General features: G+C 45.1%; 1 protein-coding gene across 1 annotated transcript in view; it reads right to left on the bottom strand.

Annotated features, from left to right (window-relative positions):
- Positions 1 to 699: 699 nt before the first annotated feature.
- Positions 700 to 27,252, bottom strand: part of mcf2a (MCF.2 cell line derived transforming sequence a) — a 182,952-nt gene continuing 156,399 nt past the window's right edge. Inside the window, exons 20-29 of the mRNA XM_072269779.1 lie at positions 24,807 to 24,932; positions 22,721 to 22,942; positions 22,103 to 22,195; positions 20,527 to 20,605; positions 18,491 to 18,542; positions 18,190 to 18,299; positions 15,288 to 15,382; positions 13,080 to 13,192; positions 3,571 to 3,671; positions 700 to 1,363 (exon numbers count right to left, since the gene is read on the bottom strand). Coding sequence (XP_072125880.1) covers positions 1,320 to 1,363; positions 3,571 to 3,671; positions 13,080 to 13,192; positions 15,288 to 15,382; positions 18,190 to 18,299; positions 18,491 to 18,542; positions 20,527 to 20,605; positions 22,103 to 22,195; positions 22,721 to 22,942; positions 24,807 to 24,932 — 1,035 coding nt within the window. The 3' untranslated portion in view covers positions 700 to 1,319. The remainder of the gene's footprint in view (positions 1,364 to 3,570; positions 3,672 to 13,079; positions 13,193 to 15,287; positions 15,383 to 18,189; positions 18,300 to 18,490; positions 18,543 to 20,526; positions 20,606 to 22,102; positions 22,196 to 22,720; positions 22,943 to 24,806; positions 24,933 to 27,252) is intronic.

Raw genomic sequence — 27,252 nt, 5'->3', positions numbered from 1 at the left:
AATAATTTACTTATTTCAAATGTAGTGAATTACTACGCGATTTGCAACCTTTGAACGTAATGGAATAATTTTCCTACAGGAAAGATGTAAATAAGATTGAAAGAGTACAGAGAAGATTTACGGGATGTTGCTAGGACTTGAGGACCTGAGATACAGGGAAGGGTTGAACAGGTCGGACTTTATCCCCTCGAGCGTAGGAGTTGATAAGAGATATACAAAATTATGAGGGGTATAGATAGAGTAAACTGGCTTTTTCCACTGACTAGAGAGACTAAAACTACAGGTTATAGGTTAAGGGTGAAAGGTGAAATGTTTAGGGGGAATACAAGGGGGATCTTCTTCACTGGTGCGAGTGTGGAACAAGCTGCCAGCAGAAGTGTGGGTTCGATTTCAACATTTAAGAGAATTTTGGGTAGATACATGAATGGGAAGGGTGTGGAGGGCAATGGTCCGATTGTGTGTCGGTGGAACTAGGCAGAATAACAGTTTGGCATGGACTAGATGGCCTGAATGGCCTGTTCCTCTGCTGCAGTGTTCTATGACTCCAGTGGACTATCTGACAACGAATGGACGTACGCTCTGAAAAGAGCTTCTGTGTCCTTGAACTTGTTAACAGAACACAACTTCAACATTGTCAGCTGCCAATTGGAAGGGTAAGATGTGACTGGGGAGAAGGGCACAACGACCCTCGGCAGTTCCCTGTGGTCGCAAATCAAGTATGAAAACATACCAACATACTAAAAACTTCCATAAGAAGCGTGACAGATATAATTACATATAAATATCAGCTATGATTGTCAACAGTATCAACATATCAATGAAAACAGTGTATGAAAAATTCTTTCTGTGATAGAGCAACATTAATATCATGGAGAATGTAAACATTATTTCCTCAAGATGATCTGGCATCCACTCACAGAATACTCAGCAATCATAAGAAGAGGAATTGCCTCTATATGTCCAAATCCTTCAACCTGAGAACCTAAGAACTCAGTCACAAGTTGGGAGCAGATCCTTGCACAAACATGTCTTTGATTCCACGTTGCGAGAGATATGTTTTCTGCCGTTATATCCAGATTCTCACCACCAGGACTCTTGGAGTTTATTTACACGATTGCTCTGAGAAATGGAGCCACCTTGCACGTGTCTCATGAGGTGGATAATGTTGGTCCTCATGGGTGAGAGAGGCATGTAGCAGAGGTGGGCAAACATTCAGCTTGTGATGCTCCTCCAAAAGAAAATGGAGATGTGGAGACAGAGAAGGATGAGATCTGAACTGTATCCAGAAGATCAGGACCAGAGATCCTGGAGCGTTCAGGTCAGAGAGAAGAACTAACTTTCCTGAACTTATGGAAGTCCAAACCTGAAAGACAAAAGAAGAGAGCCACACACATCACGTTGAAACTGTGGACTGCAGGCAGCTTTTCTGCACAGGTTTCCTGTCATCTTCAGATTCGACGGACCAGGACCTCTGAAGAATGACAATAAAGAATCTTAAGCTCTGGAGTCTGAGTTCAAGGTCCTCCTACAAGTGGGCAAACATTGACCTCCTTCAGTAAGATCTTACACGTTGCAGTGAGATCAACCCACATCCCTCAAATGTAGACTTAATTACTTTTGGAACGTGGGAGGAAACCCACGCGGTCATGGGCAGAAGGTACGAACTCCTTACAGACAACAGAGGGAATTGAACCCCGTACTTATGATTGTTGGCGCTGTAGAGTGTTAAGCTAGCTGGCATGCTACCATGCCACACTGTGAATCACTTTTGGATATTTCTAGTGCCAGTATATAGAGCCGCAGAAAAGTACAGCACAGAAACAGGCCCTGCAGCCCATCTAGTAGTGCTGAGCTACTGAAACTGCCTACTCCCAATGATCTGTACCTGGACAACAGCCCCCCACCCATACCCTTACTATCCATGTACCTATACATACTTCTCTTTAACATTGAAGTCCAGCTCACATGAACCACTCGTGCCGGCAGCTCATTTCATACTCTCACAACCCTCTGAGTGAGGAAGTTTCCCCTCATGTTCCCCTTAAACTTTTGACCTTTCAGCCTTAACTCATGACCTGTGGTTGTAGTCCCACCCAACCTCAGTGGAAAAAGCCTGCTTGCATTTACCCTATCTATAATTTTGTACACCTCTATCACACCTCCTCTCAGTCATCTACATTCTAAAGAATACAGTCCTAACCTATTCAGTCATTCCTTATAACTCATGTCCTCCAGAAGCAGCAACATCTTTGTAAATTTGCTCTGTACTCTTCCAACCTTGTTTACATCTTTCCTGTAGGCAGGTGACCAAAACTGCACACAATACTCCAAATAAGGCCTCACCAATGTCTTACACAACTTCAACATAACATCCCATCTTCTATATTCAATGCATTGATTGATAAAGGCCAAAATGCCAAAAGCTTTCTTTACAATCCTATCTGTGACACCACTTTCAACAAATTATGTACTTGCATTCCCAAATCTCTTTGTTCTACCACACTCCTCAATGCGTACTGTTCACTGTGTAAAACCTACCTTGGTTGGTCCTACCAATGTGGAACATCTCACGTTTGACTGCATTAAATTCCATCTGCCATTTTCTAGCTAACTTTTCTGCCATTTCTCCAGTTTTTCCAGATCCCACTGCAAGCCATGATAATCTTCCTACCTGTCCACTACACTCTCAATTTTGGTGTCATCTGCAAATTTGCTGATCCAATTAACCACATTATCATCCAGATTAATGATATAGATAAAAAACAACAACGGACTTAGTACCAGTCCCTGCAGCACACCACTAGTCACAGGCTTCCAGTCAGAGAGGCAACCACATACTACCACTCTCTAACTTCTCCCACAAAGCCAATGTCTAATCCAATTTATTACCCCATCCTGAATGTCGAGTGACTGAACCTTCCTGACCAGCCTCCCAAGTGGGATCTTGTCAAATGCCTTTCTAAAGTCCACGTAGACAACATCCCACTTGCCTTGCCTTCATATATTTTCCTGGTAACTTCCTCAAAAAACTCTATAAGATTGGTTAGACATGACCTGCCATGCACAAAACCATGCTGGCTGCTCTTAATCAGTCCCTATCTATCCAAATTATTATATATCCATTCCCTTAGAACACGTTCCAATAACTTTCCCTCTATTGATATCAGGCTCACTGGTCTATAATTTCCTGGTTTATGTTTAGAGACTTTCTTAAACAGAAGAATAACACTGGCTATCCTCCAATCCTTCCACACCTCACCTGTCCATAAGGATGATTTAAATATCTCTGCTAGGGCCCCAGTAATTTCTGCACTTGCCTTTCACAGGATCTGAAAGAACACCTTGTCAGGCCTTTCTTAAATCAAGACCACAAGACATAGGAGCACAATTAGGGCATTTGGCCCATCAAAAGGAACTAAAGCTGTATATATTGTGCAAGAAACCTGTACAATCCCCCCTCATTTGTGACAAAGAGTGGTGACAATCATTTCGAAAGTCCAAAGCACTTGCAATAAGGGGCACAGTCTGTACTGTCAAATTCAGCACCAATATCCTGGAAATTGTCCTTACCTGATGGGCTGTTGTTTTGGGATCTACAATCACCAACGATAATCTGTAAACTGTTGACGGAAATCCAAGCTTGCTGCCCACGGTTTAGGTTTTTCACAAACCTTTGAAAAGGACATAGCAAGTGCTGGTCATTAAACTGTTTTCATCATTAAATCTAATAACCTGTCTCCTCTATGTCCAACTACTTAACAAAATATTGAATTATTTACTATTCAACAAAATACTTACAAAACAAAACACTTACTATTTAACAATATCTTCACCTAAAATAGAACCATGGTGCACATTATTTAAGGATGTTGATGCAAGCTGATTAATAACAAGACAACAATTTTCTGACATTTTGATTTCCTCGTATCCAAGCTGTGCCAATGGTTTGGTGGAATTCCCTTCAAAGTTTTGGCTTTGGTTTCTTTTTCAATGTCCCCGAGTGACATCCAGCAACCACTGAGGCCACTTCTCACTGATTATCTTCTTTAACTTCCTGTTTTGCCCTGTTTGAATTTTCTCAGGCCCATGGGTTTGATAAAGTTTCTGCAACCATGAAACTGTCTCCCTGCTGGATGTGTGTCTGGGATTGAGTGTTTCTGGGCTGTAGAATATACATGTCACAGTTATGTATCGTTCCTCTGCTCACAATGTTGTGGCAACATTTTAATCTGCTCCAAGACCAATCTAACCTTTCCTGCCACATAACCCTCCTTTTCTTTCATCCGTGTCTCTCAAGTGCCCCCCCATGTATCTGCCTCTAGCACCGCCCCTGGTGGCATGTCCCCTGCACCCACCACTCTCTGAAAGTTAGAGAAGAATCTGACCATGTGCCGTGTGATGGGGGGGGGTGGGGGGGCGCCTTTTTCTGATTGTTGAAAGATGCTTCTGCTGTGATTGGCTTTGGCTTTGTGTAACGGCAGCAGTTAAACTTAAGTATCATCCTCTTACTGAATGGGATTTAAAACCCCGAGCAAAATGAGAGCGCAGTGGCGATGTATTACGCTCAGGGAAGCAAACAGTATTCTCAGGGAGTTATTGATCGTGTGTTGAGATGATAGGCTCCCTAAGGCACCCATCTCCTTATTAGATAGGCTCACCCCAGTTCCCCCTTCATCCCAGATCCTCAATAACCACAGGGCCAAAGACTCCCCAGCCCTTTGTCTGTACCTATCCCCTAAACTCACTAATTGCTTTGTAGAAAAGTTCTACGCCAGTGGGCTAATACATAATTATACTGCGATAAGTTATATTGAAATAACTTCTGGAGCAATAGGACACATGGTTATTGCAGCAGTTTTCCAATAAAAAGGGTGGTGCTGTCTTTAATAGACCAGCTGTTGGTCATCCTGGAAGTACAGCAATTCAATTAGTACAAGGTTCAGAGTGTGTAGAAGAGGGCGCGTGTAGCCAGGTACGGAAGTTGGATAAGCAGATGGGGAGTGGGAGATCCTGTATATCCCATAAATAAAAATATTTTTAGCATTGTTTAATGCTGGAGTCCCGGAGGAGCAGGTAAATGGGATTCCCACCCCCAGCCTCTATGCAATGTACAGCAATGTCATGTACTTAGATAGCAGAAATAAATGTGCAGACTATTTTCTAAACAGGGAGAAAATCCAAAAATCTGAGATGCAAAGGGATTTGGGAGTCCTTGTGCAGAACACCCTGAAGGTTAACTTGCAGGTTGAGTCAGTGGTGAGGAAGGCAAATGCCATGTTTGGATTCATTTCAAGAGGTCTACAATACAAGAGGAGGGATGTGATGCTGAGGCTTTATAAGGCACTGGTGAGGCCTCACCTTGAGTATTGTGAACAGTTTTGGGCCCCTCATCTTAGAAAAGATGTGCTGGCATTGGAGCGGGTCCAGAGGAGGTTCACAAGGATGCCACCAGGAATGAAAGGGTTATCATACAAGGAACGTTTGATGGCTCTGGTTCTGTATTCGCTGGAAGTCAGAAGGATGAGGGGGGATCTCATTGAAACCTTCTGAACGTTGAAAGGCCTAAACAGAGTAGATGTGGAAAGGATGTTTCCCATGGTGGGAGAGTCTAGGACAAGTGGCACAGCCTCAGGATAGAGGGGTGCCCTTTCAAAACAGAGATACGATAGAATTTGTTTAGCCAAAGGGTGGTGAATTTGTGGAATTTGTTGCCACATGCAGCTGTGGAGGCCAGGTCGTTGGTGTATTTAAGGCAGAGATTGACAGTCTCTTGATTGGACATGGCATCAAAGGTAACCGGGAGAAGGCCAGGAACTGGGGTTGAGGAGGAGAAAAAAAGATTAGCCATGATTGAATGGTGGAGCAGATTCGATGGGCCAGATGGCCTAATTCTGCTCCACTGTCTTATGGTCAATGTGGAGGAAGTAATGTCCAGGGAAGCAAGATAGGGAGGCTGTTGACGGGGAAGGGTTGTTCTTCAAATCTTTGACAGATAAGGGTTCTTTTTGTCCTCTGCCGGATTCCTTGCATTCCATTCAGGGTTCCCTGTAAAGGATATTGTCTAACAATTGCCAGCAGAGGGGCGGTGGATAGCATATTCATGCCTCATCGTTGAGGGAGGGGATCATTTGACCTGTATCCTTCTTCCCTGTAAATGATTTAAATGTAGAGTGGTGCTGTACGTATGCTACCCCAGTGCTCTGGAGGAGCACCTGCCTTGCTGGTGAGTAAGGGGGCTGTTACAAAGAAAAGGAAGTTTTGAATGTTAGCCTTTCTCAGCATGGTGTGGCCAGACTGTCCCGGGAACTGATTTCAATGATCTTAGATTACCTGCTTACAAAGGAAGGTGGCATTTGTACTGTTATTGGTCAAGAATGCCGACGGGTCAGGTAACATCACTTACCTGGTTGACCACATTGAGACCCAGTGAATAAGATTAAGCTGGGAACCAGCTCATTAGCTATTACACTCTAGGGTGGGACTGGTGGAATTTTGGGATGAAAGGAGGCTGGTGGACTACTGTAGTATACTGGGAGGTGACTACAGTACTCTTGTGTTTTATGTGTAACTTAGTTGGGAGCTCGTGTGAGTCATACCAGTCTGAGGTTTGGATCATCACGTTCACAACTTCTGAGGGGGTGTACCTTATTCAGATTATCGAAATTCATTTCCATTATGATTGGTTAGTTTAGAAACTGCAGCTGCTCTTCCTATTGGCTTGCTGCCGGGTGTCTAGATCCAAATATCCTGGGTATATAGGGAGCACGTGTGCGAGGTTCTGTCTCTCTTCTTTTGTTTAAGGTAAGTGGTGCACATAGCCATTGGGAAGGTATGCTCTGCACATGCTTTTAGCTAAGTATGTTTGTTGAATGTAGATTTGTTGAATACTCAGCTTTGTAGTGTCTGTAATTTGGGGAACATGAATGTTTGGCTGAATTTTTACTGTTGTAAGGGTGTAGTCAAAGCAGAAGCCTTGGATAACTAGTTCAGTGCGTGTTCTCAGCACAAGGGATAAAGTCTTCGCCTCTGGAGACCATCAGGAGCTCAAGAGATGCCACTATGATTTACATAGAGTTACCTAGGTGGCAAAATGGCAAAACGGCAATACAGGACAAATTCAACAATCAATTTCCCAGCTCTTTACTTCATCCTTCCCCCTCCAGGTTTCACCTATCACATTGTGTTTCTTTCTCCCCTCCCCCCACCTTTTAAATCTACTCCTCAGTTTTTTTCTCCAGTCCTGCCAAAGGATTTCAACCCAAAATGTCGATTGTATTGTTTTCCTAGATGCTGCCTGGCCTGCTGAGCTCCTCTAGTATTTTGTGTGTGTTACATAGGGACAAAATCCAGTCACAGCTCTGCAACAATGTCACATGCAGCATTGACAGGGACTGCATACCATCGTGGACTTCAGGAGGAAACACAGCAGTACAGTCAACATCACCGCCTCGCTCCCGGGCGGGTTAAATGTTTTTTTGTTCTGGATTCAAGGTTGATAGGACTGAAGCCCTGCGGAGAGCCGCCAACGAGACCTGCACCCTGGTCATCTCCAAGGCTGAGGTACGTAGAACATTCCAACATGTCAACAGCTGTAAGGCAGTGGGGCATGTCCTCAAATTGTGTGCTCAACAGCTGGCTGGTGTGTTTACGGACATTTTTAATCTCTCTCTCTCACCCACTGTGTAGTGCCCTCCTGTTTCAAATTGTTGATCATTGTCCCTGCTTTGAGAAGCTGGTTAAGGACTAGATCTGCAGCCTGGACCCCTTACAATTCGCTTACCAATGGTACCGGCCTACCGATGACGCCATATCCACAGCACTACACACTGTCCTCACTCACCTAGAGAAGAGGGATGTGTACTTTAGAATGCTGTCCCTGGACTACAGTTCAGCTTTCAACACCATAATTCCCTCCAGACTTGACAGGAAGCTCAGAGACCTTGGCCTGCACCCACCCCCCACCCCCGCCTTATGCAGCTGGATCCTAGACTTATATATAACCATATAACAATTACAACACAGAAACAGGCCATCTCGGCCCTTCTAGTCCGTGCCGAACTCCTACTCTCACCTAGTCCCACTGACCTGCACTCAGCCCATAACCCTCCATTCCTTTCCTGTCCATATATCTATCCAATTTAACTTTAAACGACAACATTGAACCTGCCTCAACCACATCTGCTGGAAACTCGTTCCACACAGCTACCACTCTCTGAGTAAAGAAGTTCCCCCTCATGTTACCCCTAAACTTTTGCCCTTTAACTCTCAACTCATGTCCTCTTGTTTGAATCTCCCCTACTCTCAATAGAAAAAGCCTATCCACGTCAACTCTATCAATCCCCCTCATAATTTTAAACACCTCTGTCAAGTCCCCCTTCAACCTTCTACGCTCCAAAGAATAAAGACCCAACTTGTTCAATCTTTCTCTGTAACTTAGGTGATGAAACCCAGGTAAAATTCTCATAAATCTTCTCTGTACTCTCTCTATTTTGTTGACATCTTTCCTATAATTCGGTGACAAAAACTGTACACAATACTCCAAATTTGGCCTTACCTATGCCTTGTACAATTTTAACATTATATCCCAACTCCTATACTCAATGCTCTGATTTATAAAGGCCAGCATACCAAAAGCTTTCTTCACCACCCTATCCACATGAGATTCCACCTTCAGGGAACTATGCACCATTATTCCTAGATTCCTCTGTTCTACTGCATTCTTCAATGCCCTACCATTTACCATGTATGTCCTATTTTGATTAGTCCTACCAAAATGTAGCACCTCACATTTATCAGCATTAAACTCCATCTGCCATCTTTCAGCCCACTCTTCTAACTGGCCTAAATCTCTCTGCAAGCTTTGAAAACCTACTTCATTATCCACCATCTATCTTAGTAACATCTGCATACTTACTAATCCAATTTACCACCCCATCATCCAGATCATTAATGTATATGACAAACAACACTGGACCCAGTACAGATCCCTGAGGCACACCACTAGTCACCAGCCTCCATCTGACAAACAGTTATCCACCACTATTCTCTGGCGTCTCCCATCCAGCCACTGCTGCATCAATTTCACTACTTCAATATTAATACCGAACGATTGAACCTTCCTAACTAACTTTCCGTGTGGAACCTTGTCAAAGGCCTTACTGAAGTCCATATACACAACATCCACCGCTTTACCCTCGTCAACTTTCCTAGTAACCCCTTCAAAAAATTCAGTAAGATTTGCCAAGCATGACTTTCCACACACAAATCCATGTTGACTGATCCTAATCAGACCCTGTCTATCCAGATACTTATATATACCATCTCTAAGAATACTTTCCATCAATTTACCCACCACTGACGTCAAACTCACAGGCCGATAATTGCTAGGTTTACTCTTAGAACCCTTTTTAAACAATGGAACAACATGAGCAATACCCCAATCCTCTGGCACCATCCCCATTTGTAATGATATTTGAAATATTTCTGTCAGAGTCCCTGCTATTTCCACACTAACTTCCCTCAAGGTCCTAGGGAATATCCTGTCAGGACCCAGAGACTTATCCACTTTTATATTCCTTAAAAGCGCTAGTACTTCCTCTTCTTTAATCATCATAGATTCCATAACTTCCCTATCTGTTTCCCTTACCTTACACAATTCAATATCCTTCTCCTTAGTGAATACCGAAGAAATTGTTTAAAATCTCCCCATCTACTTTGGCTCCACACATAGCCGTCCACTCTGATTCTCTAAGGGACCAATTTTATCCCTCACTATTGTTTTGCTATTAATATAACTGTAGAAACCCTTTGGATTTATTTTCACCTTACTTTCACTTGAGGCTGTCTACAAGAAGGGTCAGAGTTGTCTCTATTTCCTGAGGAGACTGACGTCCTTTAACATCTGCCGGACGATGCTGAGGATGTTCTACGAGTCTGTGGTGGCCAGTGCTATCGTGTTTGCTGTTGTGTGCTGGGGCAGCAGGCTGAGGGTAGCAGACACCAACAGAATCAACAAACTCATTCGTAAGGCCAGTGATGTTGTGGGGATGGAACTGGACTCTCTGACGGTGGTGTCTGAAAAGAGGATGCTGTCCAAGTTGCATGCCATCTTGGACAATGTCTCCCATCCACTACATAATGTACTGGTTGGGCACAGGAGTACATTCAGCCAGAGACTCATCCTACCGAGATGCAGCACAGAGCGTCATATATTCCTGCCTGTGGCCATCAAACTTTACAACTCCTCCCGTGGAGGGTCAGACACCCTGAGCCAATAGGCTGGTCCTGGACTGATTTCATAATTTACTGGCATAATTTACATATTACTATTTAACTATTTATGGTTTTATTACTATTTATTATTTATGGTGCAACTGTAACGAAAACCAGTTTCCCCCGGGATCAATAAAGTATGGCTATGACTAGCCAAAGCAACCTCGTATCTTCTTTTAGCTTTTCTAATTTCTTTCTTAAGATTCTTTTTACATTCTTTATATTCCTCGAGTACCTCATTTACTCCATGCTGCCTATATTTATTGTAGATATGACTTCTCACCAGATTGCTGACAGGTGGTAAGGATGGGCTCCCTCACCTCTGAGCCTCAACACAGGAGCCCCCCAGGGTTGTGTCCTGAGTCCTCTCCTCTACTGCCTTTACACCCATGACTGTGCTGCCACACACAGCTCCAATCTGCTGATCAAATTCACAGATGACACGACATTGATCGGCCTTATTTCTAACGGTGACAAGACAGCCTACAGAGGAGAGGTTGACACCCTGACACAGTGGTGCCAAGGTAACAACCTCTCCCTCAATGTCCAAATAATAAAAGAGCTGACTGTGGATTACAGGAGGAACGGAGACGGGCTCGGCCCAATCAATGTCAACGGGTCTGCAGTTGAGAGGGTGAGCGGTTTCTTGCTATAGACATCACCGATGATCTCACCTGGACTGTACACATCGGCTGTGTGGCAAAAAAAAAGCACAACAGCGTCTCTTCCACCTCAGGAGACTAAAGAAGTTCGGCATGAGCCCCCCCCAAATCCTCAAGACCTTCTACAGGTGCACCATTGAGAGCATCCTGACTGGCTGTATCACCACCTGGCATGGGAACTGCACCAACCTTGATCGCTGGGCACTGCTAAGGGGGAGGCCATTTAGAAAGGAGTTGAGGAAAAACTTTTTCACCCAGAGAGTGGTGGATATGTGGAATGCTCTGCCCCAGAAGGCAGTGGAGGCCAAATCTCTGGATGTTTTCAAGAAAGAGATGGATAGAGCTCTTAAAGATAGCGGAATCAAAGGTTATGGGGAGAAGGCAGGAACTAGATACTGATTGTGGATGATCAGCCATGATCACAGTGAATGGCGGTGCTGGCTCGAAAGGGCCAAATGGCCTACTCCTGCACCTATTGTCTGTTGCTGAGGATGGTACGTACAGCAAGGCACATCTGTGGATGTGAACTTTCTGCCACTGAGGACATTTACAGCAGCAGGTGCATAAAGAAGGCCTGGAAGGTCATCAGGGACCCCAGTCACCCCAACCATAAACTGTTTCAGCTGCTTCCATCCAGGAAATGGTACAGCAGCGTTAAAGCCAGGACCAACAGGCTATGGGTCAGCTTCTTTCTACAAGCCATTAGACTTATAAATTCACATGACTGAATGTTGCAACAGAGTCATAATGCAAAGATTTTTACTTGCTCATGTTGTGGGACAGATGCACAATTTAAACAAATTCAATTCAATTCTAATTCAATAAATGATTAATATACCCATTTGCCGAGAGTGCTTTCTGTCTCACTTGTTTGGTCCATGAATCTGATGCAATGACACACGACACACCACACACCCACATGCCTATCTTAAATGTCCCTCATATATCTACCTCCACCAGCGCATTCCGCGTAACCACCTCTTGATCCATAGCCGTCTGAGGGCTCACTCAGCAGCCTCTGAGACAGTCAGTGGCCCTTTTCTTTGACCTCCGTAACGGCAAGGAGAGAGTAGGTTCTTTACAGAGAGCAGCCAGCAAAGCCTCTACAGCAAACATCTATAGGCTCACATTGTGCCCTCACGCCCTCACCCCTGTCTTTGGCACTGTTCTCCTGGTAATTGGCTTTCTTATGCTCAAACACAACTGTCAGTTCTGCCATGACCACCTGCTTTGAGGCTTCTGACAGAATGACCATGTCAGGCCTCAGGAATGATGATGTGATGAACTAGAATATAAAAGCAAGGATCTAACGCTGACAACACACATCAAAGCTGCTGGTGAACGCAGCAGGTCAGGCAGCATCTCTAGGAAGAGTTACAATCGATGTTTCTGGCCGAGACCCTTCGTCAGGCCCGAAACGTCGACTGTACCTCTTCCTAGAGATGCTGCCTGGCCTGCTGCGTTCACCAGCAACTTTGATGTATGTTGCTTGAATTTCCAGCATCTGCAGAATTCCTCGTTTGCAGATCTAATGCTGAGGGCTTTTTTAAGGCATTGGTCAGACCACACTAGGAGTATTGTGAGCAATTTTCGGGCCATATCCAAGAAAGGATGTGCTGGCATTGGAGAGGGTCCAGAGGAGGTTCATGTGAAAGAACTCAGAAATTAAACAGCTAATGTACGAGTAATGTTTGATCACTCAGGGTCTATACTTGCAGGAATTTAGATGAATGAGGGGGATCACATTGAAAACTATCGAATATTCAAAGGCCTAGGTAGAGTGAATATGTGGAAGACGATTCCTATAGTGGGGCAGTCCAGGACCAGAAGGCACAGCCTCAGAATAGAAGGACACCCCTTCAGCACAGAGATGAGGAGGAATTCATTGCCAGGGACGGCTTTGGAGGCAAGTCATTGAGTATACTTACAGTTGTTATTGATAGGTTCCTGATTAGTCAGGGTGTCAAAGGTTACGGGGAGAAGGCAGGAGAATGGGATTGCAAGGGATAGTAAAACAAACATGATTGAATGGCAGAGCAGACTCAATGGGCCAAGTGGCCTAATTCTGCTCCTATATCTTATGGTTTTATAGGATGTGGACCTCTTCCTTTTCCCATTTCGCTGGAATTTGCTGGTCAAACTTACCACTGCCCCTCGCCATTTTCGTGCATCAGTTGGACCACATCTCCACTTTTGATCAATAGTTCCTCAGCATCTTGACCTTGCCCATCAGTGTGAGCCTTGTACCTTCCAGGGGACTGTGTCAAAAACAGATAATGCACACTGCTATTACAATATAACACAAGGCCAAAGGAAGACATCCTTCCAAAATGATTAAACACACAAAATACTTGCACGGAGAAGGTCCCAGTATATATTGAGAAAGTTGAAATCCCCATGACAACAACTCTATTATTTTTACACATTTCCTTAACCTGATGCATATCTGTTCCTCAGTGTGCTGGTGATTTAGGGGGTCTGTAGTACAATACCATCAGCGGGTTTGCTCCTTTCGTACTCCCGAGTTCCACCCAAATAGACTCGGTGTCTGATCCCCTCCTGTGATATTGCCCCTGACAATGAGTGCAATTCCGGCCACACACCTCCGCACGCTTTACCTGCTGCTCTATCTTTACTGAAACTTTGAAACCCTGGTACGTTAATCACCCGCTCCTGACCCCCTCTCAATCGAGTTTCAGTAATGGCTATAACATCGTTGTTCCATGTACTGAGCCATGCTCAAAGTTCATCACCCTTATCCTGTACTTGCGGGAATTTAGATGAATGGGGGGAATCACATTGAAAACTGTGTTCCTCCAGCAATTTTTTTCTGTTCTTAATTTCTTGTGAAACTGTCACTGCCATGTTCTCCCACTAGAGGGCAGTAGAGTCAGGAATGTTAGTTCATGTAATCTACACCCAGCATTCTGAGTCCGAGCCGAGTGCTCCCATTCAGAGATCTGGGTGTCTGTATTGAAGGCTGCATCACTCCTTTGATAATATCTACAGCCCAGCCTTCACCAAGTGGGATTTTAAAGGTTAACATAATAGTAGTTTTTGATGGCTCTGGACCCGTACTCACTGGAGTTTAAAGGAATGAGGGAACAATTTATTGAAACCTATTAAATATTGAAAGGCCTACAGTAGATAGAATGGACATGCAGAGTCTGTTTCCTATAGTGGGGGAGTCTAGAACCAGAAGGCACAGCTTCAGAATACAAGGGTGTCACTCAAAAACCTCTATAGTTGCACCGTGGAGAGCATTCTGACAGGCTGCGTCACTGTCTGGTGTGGAGGGGCTACTGCACAGGACCGAAAGAAGCTGCAGAGGGTTGTAAATCTAGTCAGCTCCATCTTGGGTACTAGCCTACAAAATACCCAGGATATCTTCAGGGAGCGGTGTCTCAGAAAGGCAGCGTCCATTATTAAGGACTCCCAGCACCCAGGGCATGTCCTTTTCTCACTGTTACCATCAGGTAGGAGATACAGGCACACACTCAGCAATTCAGGAACAGCTTCTTTCCCTTTGCCATCTCATTCCTAAATGGACATTGAATCTTTGGACACTACCTCACCTTTTTTTTAAATACAGTATTTCTGTTTTTGCACATTTTTAAAATCTATTCAATATACTTAATTGATTTACTTGTTTATTTATTATTATGTTTTATTTTATTTTTTTTTCTCTCTCTCTGCTAGATTATGTATTGCATTGAACTGCTGCTGCTAAGTTAACAAATTTCACGTCACATGTCGGTGACAATAAACCTGATTCTGATTTAGAACAGGAATGAGCAGGGATTTCTTTAGCTGGAGGGAGGTGAATCTGTGGAATTCATTGGCACAGGTGGCTGTGGAGGCCAAGTCATTGGGTGTATTTAAAGCGGAGGATGATAGTTTCTTGATTATTCAGGGTGTCAAAGGTTACGGGGAGAAGGCAGGAGAATGGGGTTGAGAGGGATAATAAATCAGCCGTGATGGAATGGGGGAGCAGACTTGATGGGCCAGATGGCCTAATTCTGCTCCTATGTTTTATAGTCTTATGATTCACAGATAAACATTAGCCTGGATTATAACACTCACACTCACCTTGTTCCTCTTTTTTGAACAGCACTATAGGCATTCTAACATACTTTCCAAAGAGAGATGCAGGGAGGGGCTCATTTTAATTCAGAGCATAGAACAGTTCAGCATGGTACAGGTTCTCTGGCCACGGAGTTGTGGAGGAGGGAGGTTAGTTTGATCTTGAGTACTTTAAAAGGTAAGCACCACACCACGAGTCCAAGGACCAGCACTGTGCTGACCTGCAGATCTCTGGTGTTCAGACGGTGTCTTTGAGGAGCAGCAACTCACCAGCTGGCTTGCATCCTCCTCCTCTGTGTCGTTGTTGCTCGACCAACCCTCGTTTCCCTCCGATCCTTCATAAAAACGGGATATTCCAGGCCAATCTGCAGGAGGAAGACAGTTAATTCACTGTGCGTTCTGTCGTCCCGATCACAACATGAGACCTACTGTGGGGGGGGGGGGGGGGTACAGAGTTATTTCTGTGGCTATATAGAATTGAAGTCCTATCAAGAGAACTCTGATCTAACTGAAGTCTGGAAATAAAGCACTCGTTCCAGAAAGCGTGAAGCTGTTGGATTGTTGCCAGTGCTAAATGATTCATTATTATTTTTACTTGGAGCTACAGTGCAAAACAGGCCCTTCTAGCCCAATGAGCCGAGCTGGCAGCAAATCACCGATTTAACTCTGGCCTAATCACAGGGCAAGCTACAATGACCAACTAACCTGCTAACTAGTTCATCTTTGGACTGTGGGAGGAAACTGAAGCACCTGGAGGAAACCCACATGATCACAGAGAGAACGTACAAAATCCCCACACAATAGCAGAACTGAACTCCCAGTCCTGAAGCCTGAGCTGCAATGACGTCAAGCTAACCACTACGCTACCATGACCCCAGGATAGGACACCCTCTGTTCCCGTGTTACAACTGTCCCACGCTATGGAGACAGTTAACCTGCATCCTTAAGGCAACTCATTCAAACCACGTCCTCAGGGAAATTGCGGACATACCATCAGATACACGAGCAGAATTAGGCCATTTCACCTCTTTTCTGTACCATCCTTCAATCATGGCTGATTTATTTTCCCTTTCAATCCTATTCTCCTGCCTTCTCCCTGTAACCTTTCACACACTGACTAATCAAAGGCCTATCAAGCTCCACTTTAGATATACCCTGTGCCTATAAATTCCACGGATTCATCACCCCACTGGTTAAATAAGTCCCTCCTCGCCTCCATCCTAAATGGACGTCCTCTATTCTTAGGCTGTGTCCATTCTGTCCAGGCCTTCCAATATTCGATAGGTTTCAATGAGATTCCCCCTCATTTTCCTAAACTCCAGTGGGTACAGGCCCAGAGCCATCAACTACTCCTCATGCGTTAACCCTTTCATTTCCAGGATCATTCTCATGCACTCAGTCTGGGCCCTCTCCAATCGCTTCTTGGATGAGGCCCAGAACTGCTCACAGTATTCCAAGTGCAGGCTGGCAACGTCTTACAAAGCCTCAGTGTTTCCCAACCTGCTGAGTTCCTCCAGCACTTTGTGTGTGTTGCCCTAGATTTCCAGAACCTGCTGAATCTCTCGTGTTGAGCGTTACATCCTTGCTCTTATATTCTAGTCCTCCTGAATGAAGGCTAGCATTGCATTTGCCTTTCTCACCATCGACTCTAATTTAACATCAAATTGTACTATGTGCACCTGTTCTTCATGAATGTTCAATTATTTTGTAACAACTTTATATAGAGGGTAGAGTTTCTTAGTAAACTGCTTTCCGGGAACCGTGATGACAAGGCAAGATCTGCATTGCCGAAATTCTCAGAGCAGTGTGGCTTCCTCTGGCAAACGTTGGATTCCTTCTGATATGGAGATAACCACAGGAAGGAAACTCTGAACACTGCACTCCCCAGGCTAATGGACACAGTCGGTCAGATGGCAGCAGCTGCATCTGCAAAGCTGTGTAAAGATGGGTCGATGCTGCAGTGTGAGCGGTGCACAAGAGTGTGAAGCTCACAGATCGCGACTGATAGCAACATAGTGTTGTGCGTGGTAGCTCTTATCGAGTTTTTAAGTTTTATTTTATTGAGATACAGCACGGAGTAGACAGTTTCAGCCCTTCAAGCCACGCCACCCAACAACACCCCCCCCCTGTCCAATTTAACCCTAGCTGAATCACAGAACAATTTACACTGACTAATTAACCTACCAACTGGTACCCCTTTGGAATGTGGAAGTAATCAGAGGACCAGTAGGAAGCCTTCGCAGTCGTGGGAAAAGTGAACCAAGTCCTTACAGACAGTGGTAGGAATTGAACCTGGGTCGCTGTGGACACCAAGACTGGGGATGTAGTGGACAGTGAGGAAGGCTATCAAAGCTTGCAGTGGGTTCTGAACCAGTTGGAAAATGGCTGAGCAGTGGCACATGGAGTTCAATGTGGACCGGTGTGAGCTGTTGCACTTTGGGAGGACCATCCAGGATAGGGCGTACACAGTGAGAGGTAGGGCACAGAGGAGTGTGGTAGAACAGAGAGATCTGGTAATACCGATCCATAACTCCTTGAAAGAGGTACCACAGGGTCAATAAAGAGAGCTTTAGGCATGTTGGCCTTAAGAAATCTAAGTATGGAGTACAGGACTTGGGGTGTTATGTTGAAGTTGTCCAAGACATTGGTGGGGCCTAATTTGGAGCATTCTGTACAGTTATGGTAACCTACCTGAAGGAAAGATATCAGTAAGATTGAAAGGGTGAACAGAAAATTTACGAGGCATTATAGAGAGAGGTTGAATTGGTTTGGGCTTTATTCCCCGAAGTGTAGGAGAATGAGGGGAGGGTTGATCGAGGTATACACAATTATATGGGCATAGATAGGGTAAATGTATGCAATCGTTTTTTACCAACGTTGGGCGAGACTAGAACCATAGGTTAAGGGTGAAAGGTGAAATATTTAATGGGAACCTGAAGGGGGAGCTTTTCTTCACTCTGAGTGTGGTGCAATTGTAGAACATGCTGCCAGCAGGAGTGGTGGACGTGGGTTCATTGTGACGTTTTTAAACAGTTGAAATAAGTACATGCAAGGAGGGCGATAATCCAGGTGTGAGTTGATCGAACTATGCACAATAAGAGTTTGGCCCGGCCCTGTTTCTAATCTGTGAATTTGAGGTGCCGTCTGGCCATACACAGGCGCTCTGCAGTACCTGTCCGTGCCAAGTGGTGCTGTGGAGACAGAGGGAAGGTGTCCAAAACCACGGGTCTTGTGAAATCGCCATCGTTCTCCTCTGAACTCACAGAGGCTCTCTTTTGTTTCCTGTGGAGGAGAAGATGACCATAGGTGGATTATAGATGAATTCTGCAGACATGGATGAATATTCAACCTCTCAGGCCATATTTCCATTGGTATCGTTTGTGTTGCCTTAACCTAATGCCCTACAACAGCGTCTCCTTCACGCTAAACCGGACATCCGCCATCTCATTTTGATGCGTTCTTTCCACACTTACCCTGGGGATAATGGGATCTGATCGGCTTGGTGCTGAGGAGAATGCTTGTCTTCTGTGAGAGAGAGAGAATCAGAATCAGAATCAGAATCAAGTTTATTATCACCCATTTACATGATCTGAATCGTGTTTTGTAGCCATAGTACTTTGCAGAGACGTAAAACTACTACAAGTTACAAAATAAAGAAATACCGCAAAAGAAAAGGAATAATAGGACAGTGTATTTGGGTTCATTGTCCTTCAGAAATCTGATGGCGGGGGAAGGAGCTGTTCCTGAGTCTGAGTGCATGTCTTCAGGCTCCTGTACCCCTCCGTGATGGTAGGAATAAGAGGGCATGACCTGGAGGGTGAGGGTCTTTCATGCTGGACCAGCCAAATCATTTGCACTGTTCATTGGTTGCCTTTTGATAGGTTTCAATGTGCCCCCCACTCTATTCCTTCAAACACCAGCGGGTACAGGCCCTAAGCCTTTAAAACTGCTCAGAATACTTGTTGTGGTCTCGACAACGCCTTATTGAGCCTCAGCATCACTTCCTTCTTGTCCTCATTCTCAAGTGCCCTCATCATTTTATGCAGCTTGACGATGGCATAGTTTGCATTTTGTTGTTTGATTGTTCGTGGTTTTTGTATTGCTATATTTATGCTCTATTCTTGGTTGGTGCAGCTGTAATGAAACTCCATTTCCCTCGGGATCAATAAAGTATATCTATCTAGCATGGAAGTGAATAAACAGTCGACATTTCTAGCCGAGACCCTTCATTAGGAAGGGGAAGACTAACAATTATTTATTGTCTTGTGGGGGCAAACCAGTCCCAAGACACTTGCCTTGGTGTCTCCAGGACATCAACCCATCCTAATGCATAGAGTGGGGACTGAATTAAACTTCCAGGTCTCCAGAATGTTTGATGTTCCAAAACCCCTTATGCCACATTGCCCATGCCCCCGATGGCAGTGAATGCTTTGGGTTATTCTGGATGTGGAAGGCGCAATTGAAACGAACTTATTCCCATTCATTAGGTAAATGAATGTAATATTTTCTGCATTTTAACCAATTTAACCAATTTCCCCCAGGATCAATAAAGTATGACTATGATCATTTATTCACCTCTATTTGGGATATCAAGGGATGAGAGTTCAGTGCAGGGAAATGACTCAATATTCAATGGTAGAATGGCATGAGGGAACTACTACATAAATATGAGATTCTGCAGATGCTGGAAATCCACAGCAACACACAGAAGAATGCTAGAGGAGCTCAGCAGGTCGCTATGGACTGAGACCATTCATCAAGGCTGGAAAGGAAGGGGAAGGATGCCGGAATAAGGAAGTTGGAGAATGAGGAAGGAGGACAAGCTCGAAGGTGATAGGTGAAGCCAGGTGGGTGGGAGAGGGGACACAAAGTGAGCAGCTGGGGGGTGATAGGTGGAAAGGGTAAATGACTGGAGAAGAAGGAGTTTGATAGGAGAAGAGAGTGGACTATGGGAGAAAGGGAAAGACAAGGGGCATCAGTGGGAGGTGACAGGCAGGTGAGGAAAAGAGAAGAGGTAAGAGCAGGTAATGCAGGAACAGGATTATGGTGAGAGGGAGGTGTATGGGTTTGAGTGGGATCCAGGATCAGCCATGATGAAATGGCAGAGCAGACTCGATGGGCTGAACGGCTTATTTCTACTCCTATCTCTTATGGATTAATGCACTGCTTCTGTCTCCCTTTGCAGAGTATAAATGAAAGACAGCTGTGTGAGTTTAAATCAACACACCCAACATTGCGAAGGAACTCAGCAGGTCAGGCAGCATCTATGGAAATGAATAACCAGTCAATGGTTTGGGCCAAGACCCTTCTTCAGTACTCATGATTATGTTGACTGTTTATTCTCCTCCACAGATGCTGCCTGACCCTCTGAGTTCTCCCAACATCCGGAGAACTGGGAGGAGTGTTCATTGGAAGATCGAGAACACAGGCAACCGGAGAGTTGGACAGTGGCCAGCAACTTCCTAACCCAGTTGTGGCTTTTTAAAGTCATGGCAAACATTTCTGGTACCTCGGAGGAGCTGCTGTTGGCTTGTCAACACTCGCCTCATTTCGCTCAACCAGGCCATCTTAACGTCGACAGTGGGAGCCTGGGGATCGACAGGGAAAATCAAGATACATGTGACCAAGATTAGCTCCTTACAGACCTGTTTAAATACAGCTCACATCGTACTATTGACTGAAAAATATACAGCTATCTGGGTTTGTGTCTGAGCTCAGTGAATACAGGGCAGAGTCACAGGTAACAGGGAATTAAAGATTCAAAGTTGTAAAAATTTTAAAATCTAAGATTTATTGTTTTAAAGATTAATTAATTTTTTTTTTCTTTAGAGATACTACACCAAACAGGCCCTTCCTGCCTAATAAGCCACATCACTCAGCAACCCACCGATTTGACCCCAGCCTAGTCACTGGTCAATTGACAATCACCAATTAACCGTATGTCTTTGGACTGTGGGAGGAAACCAGAGCACCGGGAGGAAACCAGAGCACCCAGAGGAAACCTACACATTCATGGGGCGGACATACAAACTCCTTACAGATGACATCGAAAGTGAACTCCGAACTAGAACTCCATGAGTTGTAACAGCATCGAGATAACCGCTACGCCACTGTGACATGGAGATGTACAGTCAAACGTGTCATCTCTGTTACCAATCAGCTGGGGGCAGCCTGCAAGTGTTGCCACAGTCCACTGCCAACATATTATGCCCACAGTGTTCAGCAGAGCAACAAAAACAACAACAACAAAACAGCAACAGTAAAACAAGCCCCGTCCCTCCCTCCCACACTCTCTCACGCACACTAGCAGGTCCTGGGCGATTGTGGACCGTCCATCACCTGGGCGATCGCGGACCGTCCATCACCTGGGCGATCGCGGACCGTCCATCACCTGGGCGATCGCGGACCGTCCATCACCTGGGCGATCGCGGACCGTCCATCACCTGGGCGATCGTGGACCGTCCATCACCTGGGCGATCGTGGACCGTCCATGACCATGATTGCTCTTGGTAATTTTTTTTTTACACAAGCCGCTCACCATTGTCTTCCTCTGGGCAGTGTCTTTACAAGACGGGTGACCCCAGCCATTATCAATACTCTTCAGAGATTGTCTGCCTGGTGTCAGTGATCACATAACCTGTACTTGTGATATGCACTGGCTGTTCATACGACCATCCACCACCCGTCCCCATGGCTTCACGTGACCCTGATCGGGAGGGGGGAGGAAGGTGCTACACTTTGTCTAAAGGTGACCTGCAGGCAAGCAGAGGGAAGCAGCATTTTACACCTCCTTTGACAGAGACGTATCTCCACCCCACCACCCACTTTCACAGTACATGTGGCAATGATAAACTAATATGCCTGGAATTCCCTCCCTGCAATGCTGCAGGGGCACCTCCACTGGGAAGTTCAGAAAGGCAGGACACAACCACCTTCTCCTGGGCCACATTGGATGCGCAGTAAATGACAGAGATGCTCTTGTCCTTGACTTGAATTATCAGAAGCAGCAAATTTCCTCCACACATGGAGTGGAGGTTGGTCAGCCCCTTCCAATGCATTCGGGGAGCTATGAGTAGCAGACAAACCTGGATGAGATACACCTCCTCTCTCCCAGTATACCAAACTTCAAACTTCCTGCTGTCCCCTTTCACGTTCTCAGTGATGCCAACAGCATTCATCTGCCAAGAGAAGCACAACAGATAACATTGTTTTCCGGCACGAGATCTCTGTTGTACAAGAATCACAATGATACGAATCAAACATTGATGCAGTTATGAAGAAGGCACAGCACCAGCTATATTCCATTAGGAGCTTGAGGAGATTTGGTTTGTCATCGAAAACTCTAGCAAGTTTCTACAGATACACTGCTGAAGCATTCTAACATCACCATCTGATACGGAGGGGCCACTGCACAGGATTGGAAAAAGCTGCAGAAAGTTGTAAACTCAACCCGCTCCATTATATTCATCCATTGTAATCTATTATTTATCATAGTTCTTTATTATCATGTATTAGATTGTACTACTGCCACAAAACAACATACACGAGAGATATTAAACCCGATTCTCACACCGTATACTACCATAAGGTTCATTTTCTTGCAGGCATCTTTCAGAAAGATAAAGAAATGCGATAGAAGCCGAGGATGCAGGAAGACAGAGTCTACAGAGCAGCACCAGAGAAGAACAGCATTGTCCCCTTACCTTTAGGTAATGCTTGAAGCTGTAGGAGGGTGCTTTGTCATAGCCCTCGCCGTGTTCCTCTCGCTTCTTACAGAACACAAGTGCGGTCTCGTGGAGGAAGAGGTGGCGCTGCATGGGCTTGAAGCGTGCAAGGTCCTTCATCTTGGTCGGCCCCTTTTTGTGATTTATCCAGACGTTGAAGGATCCCTGCATCAGCACTGGCCCAAACTCCTGCAGGTTTCCCTGACAACCACCAGCGCACACACCACATTAATTGTGAATTGAGATATTTTCTCCAGCAATCACAGTATATCTTGAAGAAGGATCTAATTCTTTCCCGGCATATATGGTGAATAATCTCTTCTCAGACTTCCATTCGGGTACAGGTATTGATTATGATCGACATTTCAGTGACAAACTTCGCCTTCTTCTTCAGGGATGATGCCTGAAGCATGATGCATCATTCCAGATGAAGATGGCAGAGTCTATCACCAAAACTTCAGTTATAATCAATAGCTCTACCTGGCTGGAAGCTAGAGGAGAGTTTATTTGACAGTATATTTTATCTATTCCCATCTAGAGACACAGCACGGAAACAGGCCTTTCGGCCCAAAAAGACTGTGCTGCCCAGTTCCACCCATATGACCAATTAACACACTACCCTGTACGTCTTTGGGATGTGGGAGAAAACAGGAGCATTTCCAACCTTTCCCTATAATTCAGGCCCTTGAGTTTGGCACAGCACAGGAACCATCCTCCCCTCTGCGTTCTGTCTCTACCTCTCGCTGTCTCGGTAAAGCAGCCAGCAAAACTTAAGACCCCACCTACCCCAGACATTCTCTCTTTTCCCCACTCCTGTCAGGCAGAGGATACAAAAGCCTGAAAGTACATTCCAGCAGGCTCAAGGACAGCTTCTATCCCACTGTTACCAGATTCTCGAACGGTCCTCTTGTATGATAAGGTGGACTCTTGGCCTCATAATCAATCTCATTCTGATCTTGCACATCATTTACCTGCACCACACTTTTCAGTAGTTGTTACGTGTTGTTGTGCATTGTTATTGTTTTACTGGGTTCTAGTTCATGCACTGTGTAAGGACCTGAACTGTATCAACAGTATACAAGACAAGATTTTCACTATATCTCAATACATGTGACAATAATAAACCAATTCCATTTCCAGTCCTCATACATCTCCCCTGCACGCTCTCCAATTTGCCAACAATTTTTCTTTGACAGGAGGTTCAAAACTGTAAAGTTACTGATAGGTTAACAGAAAGAAGGCACGTAACCTACAGAGGACCAATGTATGAGAAAGATGGGGAAAAGATTAGCTTTATTTGCCACATGTACATTGAAGCATATAGTCAAATACATCGCTTGCATCAATGACCAAGACAGTCCGAGGATGTGCTGTGGGCAATTGTTGCCACATTTCTGGTGCCATAACAGCATGCCCACAAATCACTAACCTCAGCCGAACATTTCAGAAAGTTTGCAGATGCTGGAAATCCAAAACAACACACACAGATGCTGTAGGTGCTCAGCAGGTAGGGCAGCATCCATGGAGAAGATTAAACATCGATGTTTTGGGACGAGACCCTTCATCAGGGCTGGAAAGGAAGGGGAAAGATGCCCAAATAAAAAGGTCGGGGTGGGTGAGGAGGAGGGGGTAAGCTAGAAGGTGATAGGAGGAAACAGGTAGGCAGGAAAGGTCAAGGGCTGGAGAGGAAGTAATCTGACAGCAGAGGCAAATGGACCACGGGCGAAAGGGAAGGAAGAGGGGACCCGGGGAAGTGCTAGGTAGGTGAGAAGAATGTTGGAATGTGGGAGGAAACTGTAGCACCCGGAGGAAACCCACATAGTCACAGAGACAACGTACTAACTCCTTACAGACAGTGGCATGACTCTGGGAGGTGTTATGCTAACCAGTACACTGCCATGCCCCCTGTAATAGATTAACATGTGCTGGGGAACAAGGTTCAAATCTGTACGATATTTCCAATATCATGCTTTAACAACTGCTTATGCTATGTGTACAAAAGCGTAATCAATCATACTGAAATCATTTTCATTAATGAATGGAAATGGCCCAGACAGGTGCTTACATGATATCCCGTGATAGCGATCTGGTGCATGGAATCATTGACGGATTTCAGTAAGTTCAGCATGGCTGCCAGAGCCTCGTCTAACTCCTGGGATCCGTCACAGTTGCTACTGAACTTCAACAACTCCTGTCGGAATACACAGCAACATGCATCAGTGATCAGCTCCATCCGCTTTTAAATATGTCAACAACTCCCTCAAACCACAGGCAGGAGGCGATGAACTCGACAGGACTGGGAAGTTCAAGAACTGATTTTGCGCTGGATTGCAAGAGGCTGTGAAGACATGGAGACCCAGCTGACCCTCCCCACCGTCGTGCACATCCTCAAGAGTCAGTGCCTCAAGAAGGCAGCGTCCATCACTCACCACCCATGACATGCCCTCTTCTCATTGCTATCATCAGTGAGGAGCTACAGGAGCCTGAAGACCCAAAATCAATGTTTTCATTTACTTCCAGCTGCTTCCTCCTCATCAGATTTCTGAACAGTTCATGAACTCATGAACACTACTTCAATATTCCTCTTTTTCACTATTTACTTAATTATTTGTATTGTAACTTACACTATATTTTATACCTGCTGTTATAACCACAATAAATTTTATGATTTTGAACTTTGAAGTCAGTGTCAATAAATGTGATTCTGATCCTGAACACAAGAGATACTGAAGATGCTGGAAAACTAGAGCAACCCATATAAAATGCTGGAGGAACTCAGCAGGTCAGACAGCATCTATGGAAATGACTAAGCAGTCAATATTTTAGTCTGAGGCCCTTCATGAGGAGTTCCTCCAGCTCTCTGCTTGTAACCCAGTTCTGCACATCTCTGACCTCTGGTACTCCGGAGAGCTTTACCAGGAGGTGCCACAAGGGGGAGGCAGAGGGCAGGGTTTGCAGAGCTTCAGCGAAGAGGACAGCACAGAGCAACACCCCAAACACTCAAACCGCTGGACGAACTCAGCAGGTCAGGTAGCATCTACGAAGGGGAAAAACAGTTGGCAATTGGGCCAAGACCCTTCATCAAGTCCTGATAAAGGGTCTCAGCCTGAAATGCCGACTGATTATTCCCCTCCATAGGTGCTGCCTGAGCTGCTTATTTCTCCAGCATTTTGTGTGTGTTGCTCTGGATTTCTCTTATGATATTGGACACTACAGGCCTTTTGCCCATGACGTTTTGTTGAAATAAAATTATTTATAAAATATCCAACTAAACCAAACCCTTCTGCCTACACAACGTTCACATCTTTCCATTGATTACACATTCATGTGTCTGAGAGCCTTTTCACCACCTCTGCTGTACCTGTCTTGTCCTGTCCTGTCCACACTGCACCAACCGCAGCCGCTGGGCTATAAACGTGCAGGAGCAATGTGTGGTTAAGTGCCTTGCTCGAGGACACAACACTCTGCCTCGGCTGAGGTTCGAACTGGCGACCTTCAGATCACTAGTCCAACGCCTTAACCACTTGGCCACGCGCCACACTGCCTCCACCACCACCCCTGGCAGGACATTCCACACACCTGCTACCCATCCACTGTGAGCACATGCAGGAAACCCACACAGTCACAGGGAGAACGTACAAAGCGTTATAGATAGCGGCAGGATCTAGATCATGAGACATTGGAGCAGAAATAGGCCACTCGGCCCATTGAGTCTGTTCCAATATTCAACCATGGCTGATCCCTTTTCTCTCTCCTCAGCCCCACTCCCCGGCCTTCTCCACATAACTGTTGATGTTGTGTCCAATCAAGAACCTATTTAGCCCTGCCTGAAACACATCCAATGATCTGGCATCCACAGATGCCTATGGTAATAACTTCCACAAATTCATCACCCTCTGGCTAAAATAATTTCTCTACATCCCTGTTTTAAATGGATGCTTCCCTTTCATGAAGTTGTGCCCTCTTTAACTTCCTCTGGACCCTCTCCAAAGCCAGCACACCTTTTGTTAGATGAGGAGCCCAAAACTGTTCACACTTCTCAAGGTGAAGCCTTACCGGTGCGTTATGCAGCCTCAGCACCACATCCCTGCTCTTGGATTCTAGGCCCCTTGAAATGAATGCTAACATTGCACTTTCCTTCCTCATCACCAACTCTACTGCAAGTTAATGTTTAGGGTGTTCTGCACAAGGACTCCCAAGTCCCTTTGCATCTCAGATTTCTGGATTTTCTCCCTGTTTAGAAAATAGTCTGCACATTTAGTTCTACTACCAAAGTGCATAACCATGCATTTTCCAACATTACATTTCATTTGCCACTTTCTTGCCCATTCTCCTAATCTGTCTAAGTCCTTCTGCAGCCTACCTGTTTCCTCAACACTATCTGTCCCTCCATCAATCTTCGTATCATCTGCAAACCTGGAAACAAAGCCATCTATTCCATCATCTAAATCATTGATAGACAGCATAAAAAGAAGCGGTCCCAACACCAGCCCCTGCAGAACACCACTAGT

The sequence above is a fragment of the Mobula birostris genome, chromosome 10 (assembly GCF_030028105.1).
Source record: "Mobula birostris isolate sMobBir1 chromosome 10, sMobBir1.hap1, whole genome shotgun sequence".
Lineage (NCBI taxonomy): Eukaryota > Metazoa > Chordata > Chondrichthyes > Myliobatiformes > Myliobatidae > Mobula > Mobula birostris.
The sequence above is the reverse complement of the archived record's forward strand: the minus strand, read 5'-3'. Positions and strand labels throughout refer to the sequence as shown.